This window comes from Jaculus jaculus, chromosome 12, assembly GCF_020740685.1.
Source record: "Jaculus jaculus isolate mJacJac1 chromosome 12, mJacJac1.mat.Y.cur, whole genome shotgun sequence".
Taxonomy (NCBI): domain Eukaryota; kingdom Metazoa; phylum Chordata; class Mammalia; order Rodentia; family Dipodidae; genus Jaculus; species Jaculus jaculus.
The window spans coordinates 20,315,118-20,331,404 of NC_059113.1; the positions used below are offsets into that span (position 1 = coordinate 20,315,118).

Here is a 16,287-nt window from a genome sequence, read left to right on the forward strand (position 1 = left end):
GAGAGAAGCTGAGAGGGCCCTTAGTAGTTGCTTAGGTCTCAGGAGAAATTGAGACTCAGAGGCACCACATGCAGTTTCAAGCCACGTAGACATCTGGAAAGCTAGATGGGTGCCTTTGAGAAGTCAGAGGAAAATACTTGCCTCTGATACATGGCAGCCAAGGGCCCATGCACGGAAGGGAGCTGCTCAAAATCCCCAGCTTCCCTCCCAGACAGGTACCCGGCAGAAACCATGTGGGATAACCATGTGGAGATCTAGTCTGGGCTCCACGATCCCTGTAGACATTCAAGGCAGGAGTGCAAGAGACCTGTCAGGATGCCAAACAAGCCTGCAAGGGTTGTGCCCAGAAGGTAAGGCTCAATGGGTGACAGACTGCTACTGAGCCAAAGGTGGGTCTTAAAGGTTCTTAGTCTCACCTGAGAAAGAATATTCAAGGACAGACATGGAGAACATACAGCAAGGACAAAGCACCCCAATGAACATTCTTAAGACATGAGAGCAGGCAGGATAGAGAGTGAATGGCTTCCCAAGGGCCTTCGTGGTCTGGGTTTTTAGTGGGCTCTTATCTTGGTGGAAAAAGATTGTTTTTTTTTTTCTTTCTTCTATAATTGTGAGTAATTGGAGTTGAATCTATGTATCATAGATCCATTGCATACACCAGGCAGGGGAGTTTTCGACCCTCGAATTGTCCAACAAGGACTGTCACAGCGGGTGGCAGTGAAATCATTCAGGATGTGTCTTTACTTGTTTCATCAATTTATAAACCACTGTTCTTGGCCAGTTATTTACTAACTGCCTTCCTAACTCCCACATCACTCCCTTTGAAGAGCCGGACTCTCGCAGAAGACTCAACCTGCTTCTGAGTCCCAGTTGGCCGGCAGTGGGCTACAGTCGTGTCTCACCTCCTCCTACAGTCTCACGACTCCTTCAGGCACAGAAAATGGTCTGAGAGGACACTTGGTTTTAGAGACAGTGTAGTTTTTTAATTACCAGGTTAATAGAAGCATCACAAAATACAGGAAAAGGATGGCCCAGACTGAGAAAAGCAAACTGTAGCCGGCATCTGCCTCATACATATAAGGCCTCCCGGCCTTCGTCGTCTCCTTGCTGATCCACCGTAGATAACGGGACACCTTGGTATACACCCCGGGGTATTCCTTTTTGCCACACTCCACGCCCCAGCTGACAATGCCCACCTGGTACCACGTGAGATTATTTTTCCTTTTGTTGCAAACCAGAGGGCTCCCACTGTCACCCTAGGAGAGAAAAGTGCTTGATAGTGGAAGAGCAGTACCAAGCCACTCCTGCAGCCCAGCTGACTGGCAGAAGCAAAAGAACAGTCAAGGACGTCTCCTATGATGACAGAGGCTGACTTTGAATCAGCTCTTCAGACACATGACTGTCACACCATTGGGTAGGTGACAAACTCTTTGGTCAGAAGCAATGTGACGAGTGACAGTTTGATAAAAATGAATTTTCAGGGCTGGAGAGATGGCTTAGTAGTTAAGGCGCATGCCTGCAAAGCCTAAGGACCCAGGTTCAATTCTCCAGGCCCCACATAAGCCAGATGCACATAGTGGCACATGTGTCTGGAGTTTGTGTGCAGCAGCTAGAGACCCCGACACATCCATTCTCTCTCTCTCTCCCTCTCTCTCTGACTGTAATAAATAAGTAAGTAAAATCTTTAAAAAAGAATTTTCATCATCATCATTATTGATACATTATCATTACATAAATGTTTTCCACCCCAATTTGCCTCTGAGCTTGCTGGTTGGTTATTACAATTTTTCATGCTTCCCTGCCTTGTTTACTCAAATCCATGTGATACTGCCCACTTTTCTCTTTCGGTATTGCTTACAATCCCTAAAAGTGAAACAATCAACAACGAAGTCCCAAGTCTATCATGCCTCACAAAAGATCACTGGTTGAATATAGCGGACACACACACAGATATGTCCCAAATGCAAAAGAATGATTTTATGTTAAAATGTTATCTTGTAGCTTAAAGCATTAAATTTTAAACAACTTAGAAACTTTCAAACATCATGGAAAAAGTCATCAAATTAGTATGAGTAAGCAGAACAGACATAACTGACGTGAAGACTTGAGAGCGTGGCCATTTTCATGCTCCCAGGCCTTTTGGGCCATGGGAAAAAAATCTAGTAAGGAGCAAGATAGCGTTCACATCGGCAGCACATAGACTACCAATATTTTAGAAACTTCATTTTTAATAAATAATAAAGCTTAACTTATTTTTCTGGAAAAAAAGTACTATGTAGTGGTTAAGGCACTTGCTTGCAAAGCCTAAAGATTCAGGTTTGATTCCCCAGAACCCATGTAAGCCAGCTGCACATGGTGGTACATGTGTCTGGAGTTCACTTGAAGTGGCTAGAGGCCCTGGCATGCCCATTCTCTCTCTCTCTCTGTCTCTCTCTACTCATCTATCTATCTATCTCTCTGTTTCTCATAAATATATAAAATTTAAAGAATTTTAAGTGCAACTCAGATATGACACAAATGAAAAGAGAAGGTCATATGAAGACTGGGCAGAAGTTGAAGTGAGGCATCTACAAGCCAAGGATTGCCAAGCTGTGCCAGTCACACCAGGAGCTGGAAGAGGTGGGCTGGCTCCTCCACCAGAGGTGGGGAACAACATGACCTTGCTCACATCTTGGTTTCAGTCTTGTGGTCTTGAGCTGTGAAAGGCTCTTGTTTGGGGGGGGTGTGTGTGCGTGTGTGTGTGTGCGTGTGTGTATGTGTGGTTTGTGTGATGTGTGGTATATGCAAATATGTGTTGAGAGGCATGTGTGCATGCACACGTGAGCAGGCCAGAGGCAAACATCAGCTGACTTCTTATATTACTTATCCACATATATCCTTGAGATGAAGTCTTTCTTTGGATGTGAAGCTACAGGTTTTGCTAGCCCCAGGGGTTCTCCAGTCTCTGCTCACCTCAGGATTGGGTTACATATGTGCATGGCCACGTCCAGCTGCATACAACAGTGCTGGGGATTCGCACTCAGGCAATCTTGGGCCTCATGCTTGTGGGCAAGCGCTCTGAGCCATCCCCCAAATCTCATGTTGATTTGTTTGTTTGTTTATTTTTGGTTTATTTAAGAGAGAACGGGAGAGTATGAGCATGCCATACTGCAAATGAATTCCAATGCATGTGCAGCTTTATACATCTGGCTTTACCTGGGTACTGGGGAATTGAACCTAACTTCTGAGCCATCTCCCCCACCCTCATGTACACTTTTTTGGAATTATTTATTTATTTACTTAAGAGAGAGAGAAAAATGGATACACCAGGGCCTCTAGCCATTGTTTGCACAGTAATCTGGTTTACATGGGTACTGGGGAATCAAATCTGGGCCCTTGGGCTTTGCAGGGAAGTGCCTTAATCGCTAATCCATCTCTCCAGCTCTCTCATGTGCACTTTTTAAGCCACCCAGCGTGTGGCTGCGGTTATGGCCACCCCAGGCACTGCTGTGGCACTTCACCTACAGGGTGGATGGAGGCGTCAGTCACCCTCGCTCAGCAGAGCATAGCCCAATACCTGGCAGGCATCCTTCCCGCTTTCAGGATGTCCCGCGCACAGCATGTTCTTAGTGAAGAAAGGCAAAATTTGGAAGCACTTGGTCCACGTGAACAGCTCCAGATTGAGTTTCTGCAGTTTTTGAGTTGTGTTCATGCTTTGACCTTACCAGGAAGATAAGCAGAGGGAGAAAGTGGTCCCTTTAATTTGAGCACCTGAATCTGCCCACCTCAATGACAAGTGAACTTCCTTGTCCCCAGAGAACAATCCAAATTGGAAGTGAGTGCAGGTGTCTAGAAGATTGTCAAGACTTCCCCATGTGTCTGTAGCTCCCCAGGACGGGGTTCCTATTCAGTCTCAGCCTGAGTTTAGCATCTTCCCACTGCACAAAAGACACCAGCTCCAGCTAGGGCCCCAGAAGGTGTTTTATGCAGATGCGTAGGAGTGTCAGGAGAGCCCAGGCAGATATACACCACCTTGAATCATGCCAGGCCCCTTGAGGCACTCATCAAGGAGGAATGTTCGCTCCTTAAAACAGGGATGTTTCCTTTCTGGTTATTGAGTCCTGTGTCTAGAACACTTCTGGGACAGAGAAGAGGGTCAATGAATATGTGTCAAATAACCGTTGAGGAGCCTAAGAAGGTGGCCTTTTAAATTTAAGCTTAGAAAAGCATCCAAGGGTGACACAGACCAGATCTGCACTTTGGAAGCTCCCTGGAACTAATGTCCAGCACTTGGATGTCTACCTGGAGGCCCAGCACCACCTCCTACAAAGTATTTTTGCTTTTCTGTTGGTTCCAAGGCAAGACACATTCACCAATTAAAAAGAAGAAAGAGATATTTTTGTGGGCTTGCCTGGAAAGCAGTCCTGATGTGGATTACAGGTCAGTACTATAAGGAGAATTTTATGGTCATTGGATCCTATCCCCTTTGCCTGAACCTGTACTGTGCAAATATCCTAGTCACAGGAGAACAGAACTGATACCATGGATTGGAACAGAGATGCTCTGGCTGGCAGGGAGTGATTTCCTGAAAGCCAGTTCACATAGCTGCCTTTTGCCTTCTATATGCCCCTCACAGTTCCTCCAAGTCACCACTCAGGCTTAGGAATCTTCTGCCTGGGTTATCCCCGGGGCTCTGTGTAGGATTCCTATTCCATAATTTTTATGATTTGGAGCCTAGGAAGGCCCTTGGAGGATGGTTTCTCAGGAGACTGAGAACGGGGCAGTGTGAAACTTCAGTAAGAACTGAAGTCTTCATATCAACCAGGCAGAAATCTCAGGGGCAGCAGAGAAAACTTCTAGAGTTTTCTCCCTCTTCCCAGCACCAGCATGGTTCCACCTTACCTTGACTGACCTCAAATAATTCACTCACTATGATTGGTAGCACCCCATCCAGTCACCCAGCAGTTACTCCATCCCTGGATGTCGCTGACCTCTGAAAGGCAGATGGGTAACCTGTTGGTACCGAACTGTAACGGGGATTTGAGTAAGATCAAAGCTATGTCATTGTCCAGGATCCAGTCATCATAGTAAGGGTGCATAATCAACTTGTCCACATCCACATTGTTCAGGTTCTTGGTATCTAAGTCATCCTCGCCATACACAATCTTGAAGCTAGACCTTATTGACAAATAAAAGGAGAAAAGAAATTAATTGATGGAAGAGAAAAGGTGATCCCTAAGGGAAAATCACCCCTCATTCTGTGGCTATCCTAAGAAGTAGGCGGGCAGAGTTATCTGGGCCATGCATGTACTGCAGAGCCATGGAAAGGCCTGCGCTTTTGTTCACCAGCTCTGAACCTGATGGTCTCTGACTGAGGCAAGCCAGTGTCTAGGAAGCTAGTCATTGACCTTGATTCTCAAGATGGGCTATATCAACTATACCACAGGTACCTGAGAAGTTTTCTGATAATCATGGTTTGAGGATTTGTGCATTTAGAGTTGCTGTTGTGCACTCAGAACTGAGGTCCTGCCCTCAGATACTAATGCTCGCAAGGTCTCTCTGACTCTTGGGTCATAGTCAGCCACTGTCTCTCCCAGTGAGAACAAATGCTTAGAAATGTGTTTTGTTTGTCTTTGTGACATTATGCAGCACAAGATGGCTTTTTATAATCCTTCTGCCTTAGCCTCCCAACTGCTATATTACAGACATGCACCACCACTTCTTAGGAAGTGATCTCTAGTCTTAGGAAGATGCTCTCTAGAATTCAGACCATAAATGCAGGTACTTAGCAAGATGCAAAGTCCACATTTGTTCTTCAGTTTAGGATCCAACACGATGTAAGAAATCCTAGAAGGAGAGCTGCTCACTTCTCACCTGCTAGTTTGAGTACTTGGCCAAACACCAGATCATGTTCCATGACTGTCAAACTTGGTTGAGATGCCAGAGGCACTTAGGGCAAATATTATCCCATACTTGTCAAGAGAAATTGTCTTGGATGTTGGAGATGTGGAGATTGCTCAGTGGGTAAGAGTGCTTGCTATGCAAACATGAAGACCTGAGCTCAATCACCACCACAAAGGCAAAAACCTGGGTATGGTCATGCAAGCCTGTATCTCTAGCACAGAGGGTGAAGGTGAGGGTGAGGTGCAGAGACAGGAGGATTGCTGGGGCTTCCAGGCCAAAGAGTCTACTTAAAAATCATGCAAATTCAAGGTTCAGTGAGAGACCCTTCCTCGAGGAAAGGAAATAAAGCAGAAGAATGATAGAGGAAGGCAGCCAACATCCACTTCAATTTTCTTCTCTGGGCTCTGCATGCATATGCATGGAAGGCATGTATCTGCATACACATATGTGTACACCACACCCCACACACCCAAACACATACTTATACCATGCATACTATACACATGGAAGGAAGGAAGGAAAGAGAAGAAGGAAGGAAAGATTCTGGTTTAGGTATGATGCCACAGGCTTGTCATTTTAGTTACTTGGGAGGCTAAGGCAGGAAGATTGTAAGTTAAAGGTCTTCCTAGGCTACAGAGTGAGTTCAAAGCCAACCTAGGCAACTGAGTAAGATCTTGTGTCAAAAAAAAAGTGAGAAGATGGTTGTATATGTAGAGCCTTGTGGTAGTGTGATTGCCTAGCATGGGCCTTAGGTTTAATCCCCAATAATACACACACACACACACACACACACACACACAGAGAGAGAGAGAGAGAGAGAGAGAGAGAGAGAGAGAGAGAGAGAGAGGTTCTGCTAGTAGTACTCACTTGTTGGTATTCTTACTGAAGCAATGTGATGCAGTGAGAATCCACCACTCACTGAGGATGGTTCCTCCACAGATATGATTGCCCTCCATGAAAATCCCCACCTGCCATGGGAAATCGCGGATATCTGCAGCTTCTCCGCCTATGATCCCGGAAATGGTTATTTCTTCAGATTTGTGACTTATTCTTTGGCCACATAAGACTAAAAGAAAGAAGAAATCCAGGTGTGGTGGCACATACCTTTAATCCAAGAAAGGAAGGGAGGGAGGGAGGAAGGAAGGAAGGGAAGAAGGAGGGGAGGAGGGGAGGGAGGGAGGAAGAAAGGGAGGGTGGGAAGAAGGAAGAAAAGAGTAAAGAGATGGAGGAAGGGGCTAACTAGGTCCCAACAAATCAAAACTCGTTGGCTTAGAAGAAACGAATATAAATGCTGCTCTCCTCAACACATATAGCAGTGCTTAGCAAGGGGAAATTGGTGGGGGGGCCACCAGGCTAATCAATGCCTACACATGTGTGGGGCATACTAGGTGCCACCTTCACCATTATCTAGAAGGGCTCTGTGAAGCTTGTGAATGTGGTAGAAGAAATTTAACAAAGAAAGCAGACCCAGATGATACTCTAAAACACAGTTTCCATTATACAAGCTTTACCATGGAGACAGCATGAGCCTGAGTCTCCTCCCTATCTATGCAGCTGCACCCTGCTTGTTTGTTATCTGGTCAGTGCAGCCATAGACAAAAACACCCCTGAACACACAGCTTTCTGTTCCACATTTTTACTTTCTCATCACTGACTTATTGCTAAGGAATTTTCTATTTGTGCCTCAAAATCATGTAATCTTAGAAACTGTAACTCACCAATAGTGTAAAGAATTCAAGATGATGTCAAACTGCCTGCCATACTGTCTATAAAACCTCTGAGCTCCGTACACAGATTTTGGAAGTCATTCCCCTGAGTCCATGTCAACATGAATACATTTTTCTGGTTCCTCACTCTATTTCTGATGCCATCTTTGTGTGACTTAGTTTCCTGTAACATGAGGAGGGAGACTCAAGAAGGGACCAGCTCTTGCTATTGATCCTGTCAAGATGCCAAGGAGGGAACACCCCTTTATTATTTAAGTTACTATCCATGCAAAACTAGCCCCAGGTCTGGTGTTGGCATACAGCAGGAAACCTTTATCCTGGGCTCTAGATTTGTGTTTTTCTGGACCTTTTTAAGGGAATGTCTGCAGACATGGGAACTTTCACAGCCAAAGAGATGGATTGACTCTACCCAATTTCTGATTTCTCTGTCCTGCATTTCCTGTCATTATTAGTAGAACCAACTTGCATTCAATTTACTTCAGGGATCAGCTCAATCCACCACTGAGATGAAGAAATTTTTTGGCATTCCTGTGTGACAGGATTGTTTTGACATCTTGTTTGTTTGCTTGTTTGTCTGTTTATCTGTTTGTTTTCAAGATAGGGTCTCACTCCAACACAGGCTGACATGGAACTCACATTGTAGTTCCAGGCTGGTCTTGAACTCACAGTGATCCTCCTACCTCAGTGTCCTGGGTGCTGGGATTAAAGGCATATGCCACCACACTCAGCTTGTTTTGACATCTTTTGATGTCTTTCTAATATTATTTCTATTTTTTCTCCTTCTTTCCTTCTTCAGTGGATCCAACCTAGGGACTGGTACATGCTAGACATGTGCCCCATCACAAAGTTCTTATCCCTTTCAATATTGAATTAAGAAAAAAATAAAACAATAAAATCTATAATGTTAGATTCTCATTGCTAGCTAGACAGTCAAGTTTTGCCTAATTTTTAAAACTCACATAATCCCCCAGGGTTAAATGAGGCTATCACCACACCATTTTAAACTCACACAATTCCCCAGGGCTAAATGAGGCTATCACCAACCCATTTTAGAGAGTGACACTTAAGGTTGAGCATGTGGCCGAGTCCCAACACCTGGTGTACAACAGAGCAAGTTAGAGCACAGGTGATGGTCTGATGGCAGGGCGCTCAGACATATCGTGCAGAAAAATATGAAGTAGTTAGTACTTATATTCCAATTTTCTCCAATCACAGCTCCCACAATCAACTTGTCATCATAGCAACACCCCACCCACACACAACACTACTACCCACACTGCTATCACCACACCTCTACCATGGCGCATCACTGTCACCACACACTGCTATCACCACACCTCTACAATCACACAACACTGTCACCACACACGGCTATAACCACACCTCTACCATCACACATCACTGTCACCACACACGGCTATCACCACACCTCTACCATCACACAACACTGTCACCACACACTGCTATCACCAAACCTCTACCATCACGCAACACTGTCACCACACACTGCTATCACCACACCTCTGCCATCACACATCACTGTCACCACACACTGCTATCACCACACCTCTACCATCACACATCACTGTCACCTCACACTGCCATCACCACACCTCTACCATCACACATCACTGTCACCTCACACTGCTATCACCACACTCCTACCATCACACAACACTGTCACCACACACTGCCATCACCACACCTCTACCATCACACATCACTGTCACCACACACTGCTATCACCACACCTCTACCATCACACAACACTGTCACCACACACTGCTATCACCACTCCTCTACCATCACACAACACTGTGACCACACACTGCTATCACCATACCTCTACCATCACGCATCACTGTCACCTCACACTGCTATCACCACACCTCTACCATCACTCAACACTGTCACCACACACTGCTATCACCACACCTCTACCATCACACATCACTGTCACCTCACACTGCTATCACCACACCTCTACCATCACACAACACTGTCACCACACACGGCTATCACCACACCTCTACCATCACTCAACACTGTCACCACACACTGCTATCACCACACCTCTACCATCACTCAACACTGTCACCACACACTGCTATCACCACACCTCTACCATCACGCAACACTGTCACCACACACTGCTATCACCACACCTCTACCATCACGAAACACTGTCACCACACAGTGCTATCACCACAACTCTACCATCACACATCACTGTCACCACACACTGCTATCACCACACCTCTACTATCACACAACACTGTCACCACACACTGCTATCACCACACCTCTACCATCACGCAACACTGTCACCCCACACTGCTATCACCACACCTCTACCATCACGCAACACTGTCACCACACACTGCTATCACCACACCTCTACCATCACGCAACACTGTCACCACACACTGCTATCACCACACCTCTACCATCACACATCACTGTCACCACACAGTGCTATCACCACACCTCTACCATCACACATCACTGTCACCACACACTGCTATCACCACACCTCTGCCATCACACAACACTGTCACCACACACTGCTATCACCACACCTCTACCATCACACATCACTGTCACCACACACTGCTATCACCACACTCCTACCATCACACATCACTGTCACCACACACTGCCATCACCACACCTCTACCATCACACAACACTGTCACCACACACTGCTATCACCACAACTCTACCATCACACATCACTGTCACCACTCACTGCTATCACCACACCTCTACCATCACACATCACTGTCACCACACACTGCCTTCACCACACTTCTAGCATCACACAACACTGTCACCACACACTGCTATCACCACACCTCTGCCATCACACAACACTGTCACCACACACTGCTATCACCAAACCCTACCATCACACATCACTGTCACCACACACTGCTATCACCACACCTCTACCATCACACAACACTGTCACCACACACTGCTATCACCACACCTCTACCAACACGCCACACTGTCTCCACACACTGCTATCACCACACCCCTGCCCCCACACAATTCCATCATCACACAAACCCACCACACAACTCTGTTATCACATAACCCCCACCACCACAGAACATCACCCTAACTCCATTACCACACAACCCCACCACTACACAATCCCATCACCACACAACTCTACCATGCAATTGTCACCATACAACCCCACCACCATATAATGTCACCATAGCTGCATTACCACACAGCCCCACTGACACACAACCCTACTGCCACAGAGCTCCACTACCGAACTTCCCCACAACTTTATTACCATGCAACCCCACTACCACACAACCGTACTATCATACACTCAATCCCATCACTGCATAACTACCATAAAACTCTGTCATCACACAATCCCACCACCACATAATGGCACCACAACTCCATTACCATACAACCCCACTGCTATACAGCCCTATCAGTATAAAATGTCACCATAACCCCATTGCCACACAATTTCATACCACAGTATTCCGCCACATATTCTTACACCACACACCATGTTGCCACCACACACCCTCCCGCACACAGCTCCACCAGCACACAATCCCACCATACAATTCCATCACCACATGTGCTCATACTACCCACCATACCATTTATCACCATGACAAAAGCCTTAGTGCCAACACCTCAAATCACCACTTCTACTAACACCAGCCACTCCTCTTGACCTTGCCATTTCTCTTACAACATCACTAACCTTCTTTCAGTTTCCCAGAAATGCTTGTAGCTTCCTAGCTCGGGGTTCTTCCAATGCCTCCCCCTTGATCTGTGCCCTTAAGTGTCCTTAGTGGAGCTCAGTTATATAGTGAATGTTGAGTATATTCTGCCAAACTGAATGTGGTTGTGCATGCTTGAAATCTCAGCACTTGGGTGGTGGGAGGAACTCAAGTGGAATATATAGAGAGACCCAGACAAGAAAGAAAGGAAATTGGAAAAGGACAGAAGGAGGAAAGAATGAAGGAAGAAAGGAAAGGAGAGACGGATAGTGGAGAGAGAAAGGTAGGAAGAAGAAAGGAAGGAAGAGAAGAAAGAAGGAAAGAATCTACAAATCTACTTTACCTTAATCATAGAATTTCTCTCTTATTAAAAATTCTGTCTTCTCCTCCAAATACTAGCATCAGTTAATAATTAAACATTGGTCTATGAATCTGTTAAAGTCTCTTTCTGTCATTAGAGTATAATATCCATGAGGACAAGACCATATGTGACTAATTTTTGTGTCCACATCATCCAGCTCATTGCAGGAAATGAAGCAAACCTGCTGAATAAATGGATGGATGGGTGGATAAATGGGTCCCCAGTATGGTCAGAGGCAGCATGGGAAGCCTGTGGCCCAGGTACTTTTGACTTTTGGCCTCCACAGTGCCCAACAAAACTTGCTGCTGTTTTAAACCATGCAGATGTGGAACTTAGGCTCAGCCGCCCTGGGAAGCTAACACTTCATTCTGTATGAGCAGAAAACCTGTGTCAAGGGCTGGAGGGATGGCTCAGTGGATAAGAGCACTTGCCACGCGAGCATGAGGGTTTAAAAGGACCTAAGGCCACCTGAGTTCAATCCCTAGCACCCACATGAAAAGTTACACATGGCCACACATAGCTGTAATCCAAGTCCTGTGGGGAGCTTAGACCAGAGAATCCCTGAGGCTGGTGCAAATGGCAAGCTCTGGGATCAGTGAGAAACTATCTCAAAGAAACGTGTGCAAGAGGGACAGAGCCATAGAGGAGGTGGTCTCCACTTGCCACTGTATGCACATGGGGTACGTTTATGTGCACTACATATGTATATACAGAACATACACCACACATAGCAATAAACATACACGCCACCACTGTTCCCACAACACACACCACTACACATTCCCAGCAAACAAACAGAAAATCCAATGTCAGAGCACTGAGAATATGGGGACTGGCGGTGGAAGGGGTGGGGTGGGTAGGTAGGTGGATGACTATATAGTATGTGAATGGACAGATAGATGGGTAGATGGATGGATGGGTGGATGGATGTATGGATAGTCATTAGACATCTTAACTTCAATGGTAAAAACTTTTTGACCCACTAAGTGACCTGTACATGTGATCAGGGAATTGAGGAATTGTCAGTTCAAAGACATCTGTCCTTGTGAGTTCTCAAATCAGGAAGTCTGGAGCCAAGGTTGAGTAAGTGGCCCATAGAGGTATCTCACAGAACATGTGACGACTGAACTTTAGTTGAGGCCCAAGAATTCCTGCTGCGTCCCCAGTGCTGATGTCAAAGGAGACGCATGCCCTTCCCAATGGAAACCAGCCCACCACTGCAAGGCACCTGAAGCCTAATCTCAAAAGGAAACACCCGAATTTCCAGATCCAGAAAAGGAACCTTGGTATTTCAGTAAAGCAGTGTTGATTTCTGATGAAAACTAAGTGCTTGGGCTGCAGAGATGTCTTAGTGGTCAAGGCACTTGCCTGCAAAGTCAAAGAACTGAGGTTCAATTCCCCAGGACCCACGTAAGCCAGATACACAAGGTGGCACATGCATCTGGAGTTCATTTGCAGTGGCTAGAGGCCCTAACGAGTCCATTCTCTCTCCCTCTCTCTTTCTTTCCCTATTTCTCTATCTCTCTTAAATAAATAAATAAATAATTTAAGTGCTTAATTTGAATGATAATTTGCAAATATTTCAGCAAAATGACTGATAACTAGAAGCCAGGCTGAGTTCCCAATCATAAAGCTCCATATATGGGCTTTTTCTATGAGCAGCTACATGTGGGGGAAGAGGTTCTCAGCCTCAGCAAACCTCTGCAATGGGTTTCTGCATTCCCACTTCTTGGGTGAAGAAATCACCTCTGAGAGCTCACATACCTGGTGGCTCAGTATCACATAGATCCTGGGAGGCAGAGAGGGACTTTTCAGCAAAGTGTGACTGCTTCTTTGTGTGTGTGTGTGTGTGTGTGTGTGTGTGTGTGTGTGTGTGTGTGTGTGTTCCCTCTTGGGAAAACAGAGCCCTGACTGAATCCTGTCTCACAACTACTACTGAGTGGGCACCCCCAGGAACTGGCCCTTGGGACTAGCTCCTGAGTGATTCTCCCACCCACTGGAGGTCAGGGGCTCTTGCAGGACACAGATACAGGATTGATTGCATAGAGACCTACGTGCCAGTGAGTCATGTGTCCAGGACAGTAGGAGAGCGACCAGCAGTTGGAAAGCCGCTCTTCCATTCCTCCATCCTTTCATCAGCCTGGTGTCAGCATTAGCAATGGAGAGCCCCAGCTGAGCCATGTGGACAGAGGGCAGAGCCTGTTCTCATGCCAGCCTGACCACGAGATCACAATGGGCCTAGGTGGAGCAGGCATGGCCCAAGGCAATGGTGACCACTTGAGTCCTTCGGGGAGGGGAGGATGGAGAGATGGGAAGTGACAGGTGGTAGAGTGGGGGACTCCATGGCCAGGGGTGCTTCTGCATGACTGCAGGACAAATGGCTGGTGTGGCCTGAGTGAATGAGAAGGAAGCTGAGTGGACGGTGGCCCGGCTGAGGGAGCCCCAATGCACACATCACCAGTAGGGAGTCACTTTACTTGGAGCCTGAAGACAGGGTGACGACAATGTCTCAGTATGGTGTTGAGATGACTGATGAGCTAATGTCTAGACCCTAACACAGCACCTGGATGATGTCAAGCTCACGACGCAATTCCAAGTTCACCACTACTACATCTTCCTCCAAAGACAGCATTTCGACCAGCAGCACCTCTGAGCAAGACCCACCCAAGGCACACATGCATGGACCCCCGCAGGATGGTTTCAGTGGAGCCCTGCAACCATCGTCTACGGCATTTATTCATTGTCTGCTACATTCATTTCTTGTCAGCTGAGTCATCTAGCTCTTTGTAGGACACTTTCTACCTGCCAACCTTGGAGGAAGATGCCAAGGTGAGTGCATTAGTGAGGGTTGGCTAGAGCAGTCGAGCCTAGAGAATGGATGTGTCTTGCATGGGGAATTCACTGCATTAGTTTACAGGACACTGACTGAGCAATTCAACCACCGCTGTCTGCTGGCTGGAAAGATGCTAAACCCGGTAGCTGAGTGGAGGGGCCCCACAGCTTACCAGCTCAGGCCTGCTTCCTCTCCACAATATGACCAGCTGTGAGCTCCCACTGCCACAGTCCTAGCTGCTTCGGCCACCACAGCAGCCACGTCTCCTCTGGCCCCTGCCGTGCTGGATGGTGGACCCTCTGGGAGTAGGAACCACGCCGCCACATAGTCTCCCTCATCTACAGCACCGAACCTGAATCTACCCAAGACGCCGACATCCCCAGCAAGCATCTCGAGGACTAGACAACGGGGTGGGTGGGGAGGGAGGGGAGGGCAAGGGAGAGGGTGGACAACACAAATCTAGACCCAAAACGGCAATGGTACCATGAAATTCTACATCCTGAAAGGCAGACCAAATGGTTGAAACTTCACCAGACCCTTAGAGGGAACACCTGAGTCACAAGGCACTGGAGAGGGTACGATGAAGACTGACCTTAATCTTCTGTAGCCCCTCTCTCTCTTCTCTCTAACTCTTTTATATTAGTTATCCTTGTCTTCTTTCTCTTAGTGGGCACTGACCTATAACTCCCAGTACTAGAAGGTGGCTATCATCCACAATGAGCTTTTGATCAGAGAGACCTATAGGGTTTCCTAAAAGAAAGATTTCTGTCAGAGTACTTGATGACCCACCAAAGGTTGGTGGTAAGACCCCACTGCTGAAGACACCATATGCAGTTGGTGCTTCTCTTGCCCTGAGTGGCTTCTGTCAGTCATGCTGTCGCAGAAATGAGGAAAGTAAGAAACACAGCTCCATCGGTTGGCAGCACTTTTTCAAATTTTTATTTATACTTGTATATAACGCATTTTAGTCATAATTCCCTCCCATTACCTTCTCCTAACCCCCTCATTCCTGCCTGCCTTCTACTCAGCCCCTTCTTCCAACTAGTCCCTCTTACACTTTGGTTAGGTTCTCTTGTGTGTGTGTGTGTGTGTGTGTGTGTGTGTGTGTGTGTGTGTATGAGGCCCCTGAGCTTAATTAGGGTTGTCTGGAATCCCAAGCGCTTGCCATCACCATGTGGGAAGAAACTAGGTCTTAATTCTTTTTGTCTGCTCAAACTGCTATCTCCAGATACTAAAGATTGGCTGGATAAAACTCCAGACTCCTACTTTCTGAGAGTTATGGTCAGAGATGCTGGAAGTTTCTCAGTTGTTGAAAGTCCAAGATCAGTGTTCCCAGGAAGGGCTCCCTCTATAACTTCCAGATGGCCACTTCCTTGTGTCCTCATTCCTTTGTCTCTGGGTGGGGCATGGTGTTATCATTCTTATAAGAAAGTGTTCTCATAAAAACATCATCTTATAGACCAGGGCCCCACTCTTTTGACCCTAATTACTTTCCTAGTGGTCCCACCTCCAAAACTAAGTAGTGGGTTGGGACTTTCATGTGTGTTTGGAGAGAGGGGCACAAGTCTTGTCCAGCTCTGCTCAGGCAATCCTGTGGTGATCTGGAATGCTAGAAAGAGTATATCTCCAGGTTGAATGAGAGAGGGGAGGGGAGGAGAGAGGAATTCTTAGAATCAGAGGCTGGAGAGATGACTTAGTGGTTAAGGCACTTGCCTGTGA

At 46.5% G+C, this 16,287-nt stretch overlaps 2 protein-coding genes across 3 annotated transcripts in view; one reads left to right on the plus strand and one right to left on the minus strand.

Moving 5' to 3' along the window:
• Msra (methionine sulfoxide reductase A) overlaps positions 1-16,287 on the plus strand; it is a 476,622-nt gene that overhangs the window by 436,340 nt on the left and 23,995 nt on the right. Inside the window, exon 7 of one of the 2 annotated variants that reach the window (XM_045130916.1) lies at positions 6,823-6,935. The exons of the other annotated variant lie outside the window; for it this stretch is intronic. The gene's annotated coding sequence lies outside the window, so the exon portion shown is untranslated. Of the gene's footprint in view, positions 1-6,822; positions 6,936-16,287 lie in introns of those variants that run through there. 2 annotated transcript variants of the gene reach the window in all.
• LOC101607322 (serine protease 52-like) lies at positions 987-14,367 on the minus strand. Its single transcript, XM_004671413.2, has 5 exons — positions 14,292-14,367; positions 6,751-6,949; positions 4,910-5,157; positions 3,557-3,699; positions 987-1,256 (listed from the first exon to the last, which is right to left on the minus strand). The coding sequence occupies exons 1-5, from the start codon at positions 14,365-14,367 to the stop codon at positions 987-989; spliced, it is 936 nt and encodes a 311-aa protein (XP_004671470.2).

Coding starts and splice junctions, on each gene's coding strand:
- LOC101607322 (XM_004671413.2), bottom strand. CDS start 14,367: ATGCTGTCTTTGGAGGAAGATGTAGTAGTGGTGAACTTGGAATTGCGT. Junction 6,950..14,291: donor TGACATCATCCAGGTGCTGT/GTTAGGGTCTAG, acceptor TCTTTCTTTTAG/TCTTATGTGGCCAAAGAATA. Junction 5,158..6,750: donor TTCAGTAAGAATACCAACAA/GTGAGTACTACT, acceptor TTTGTCAATAAG/GTCTAGCTTCAAGATTGTGT.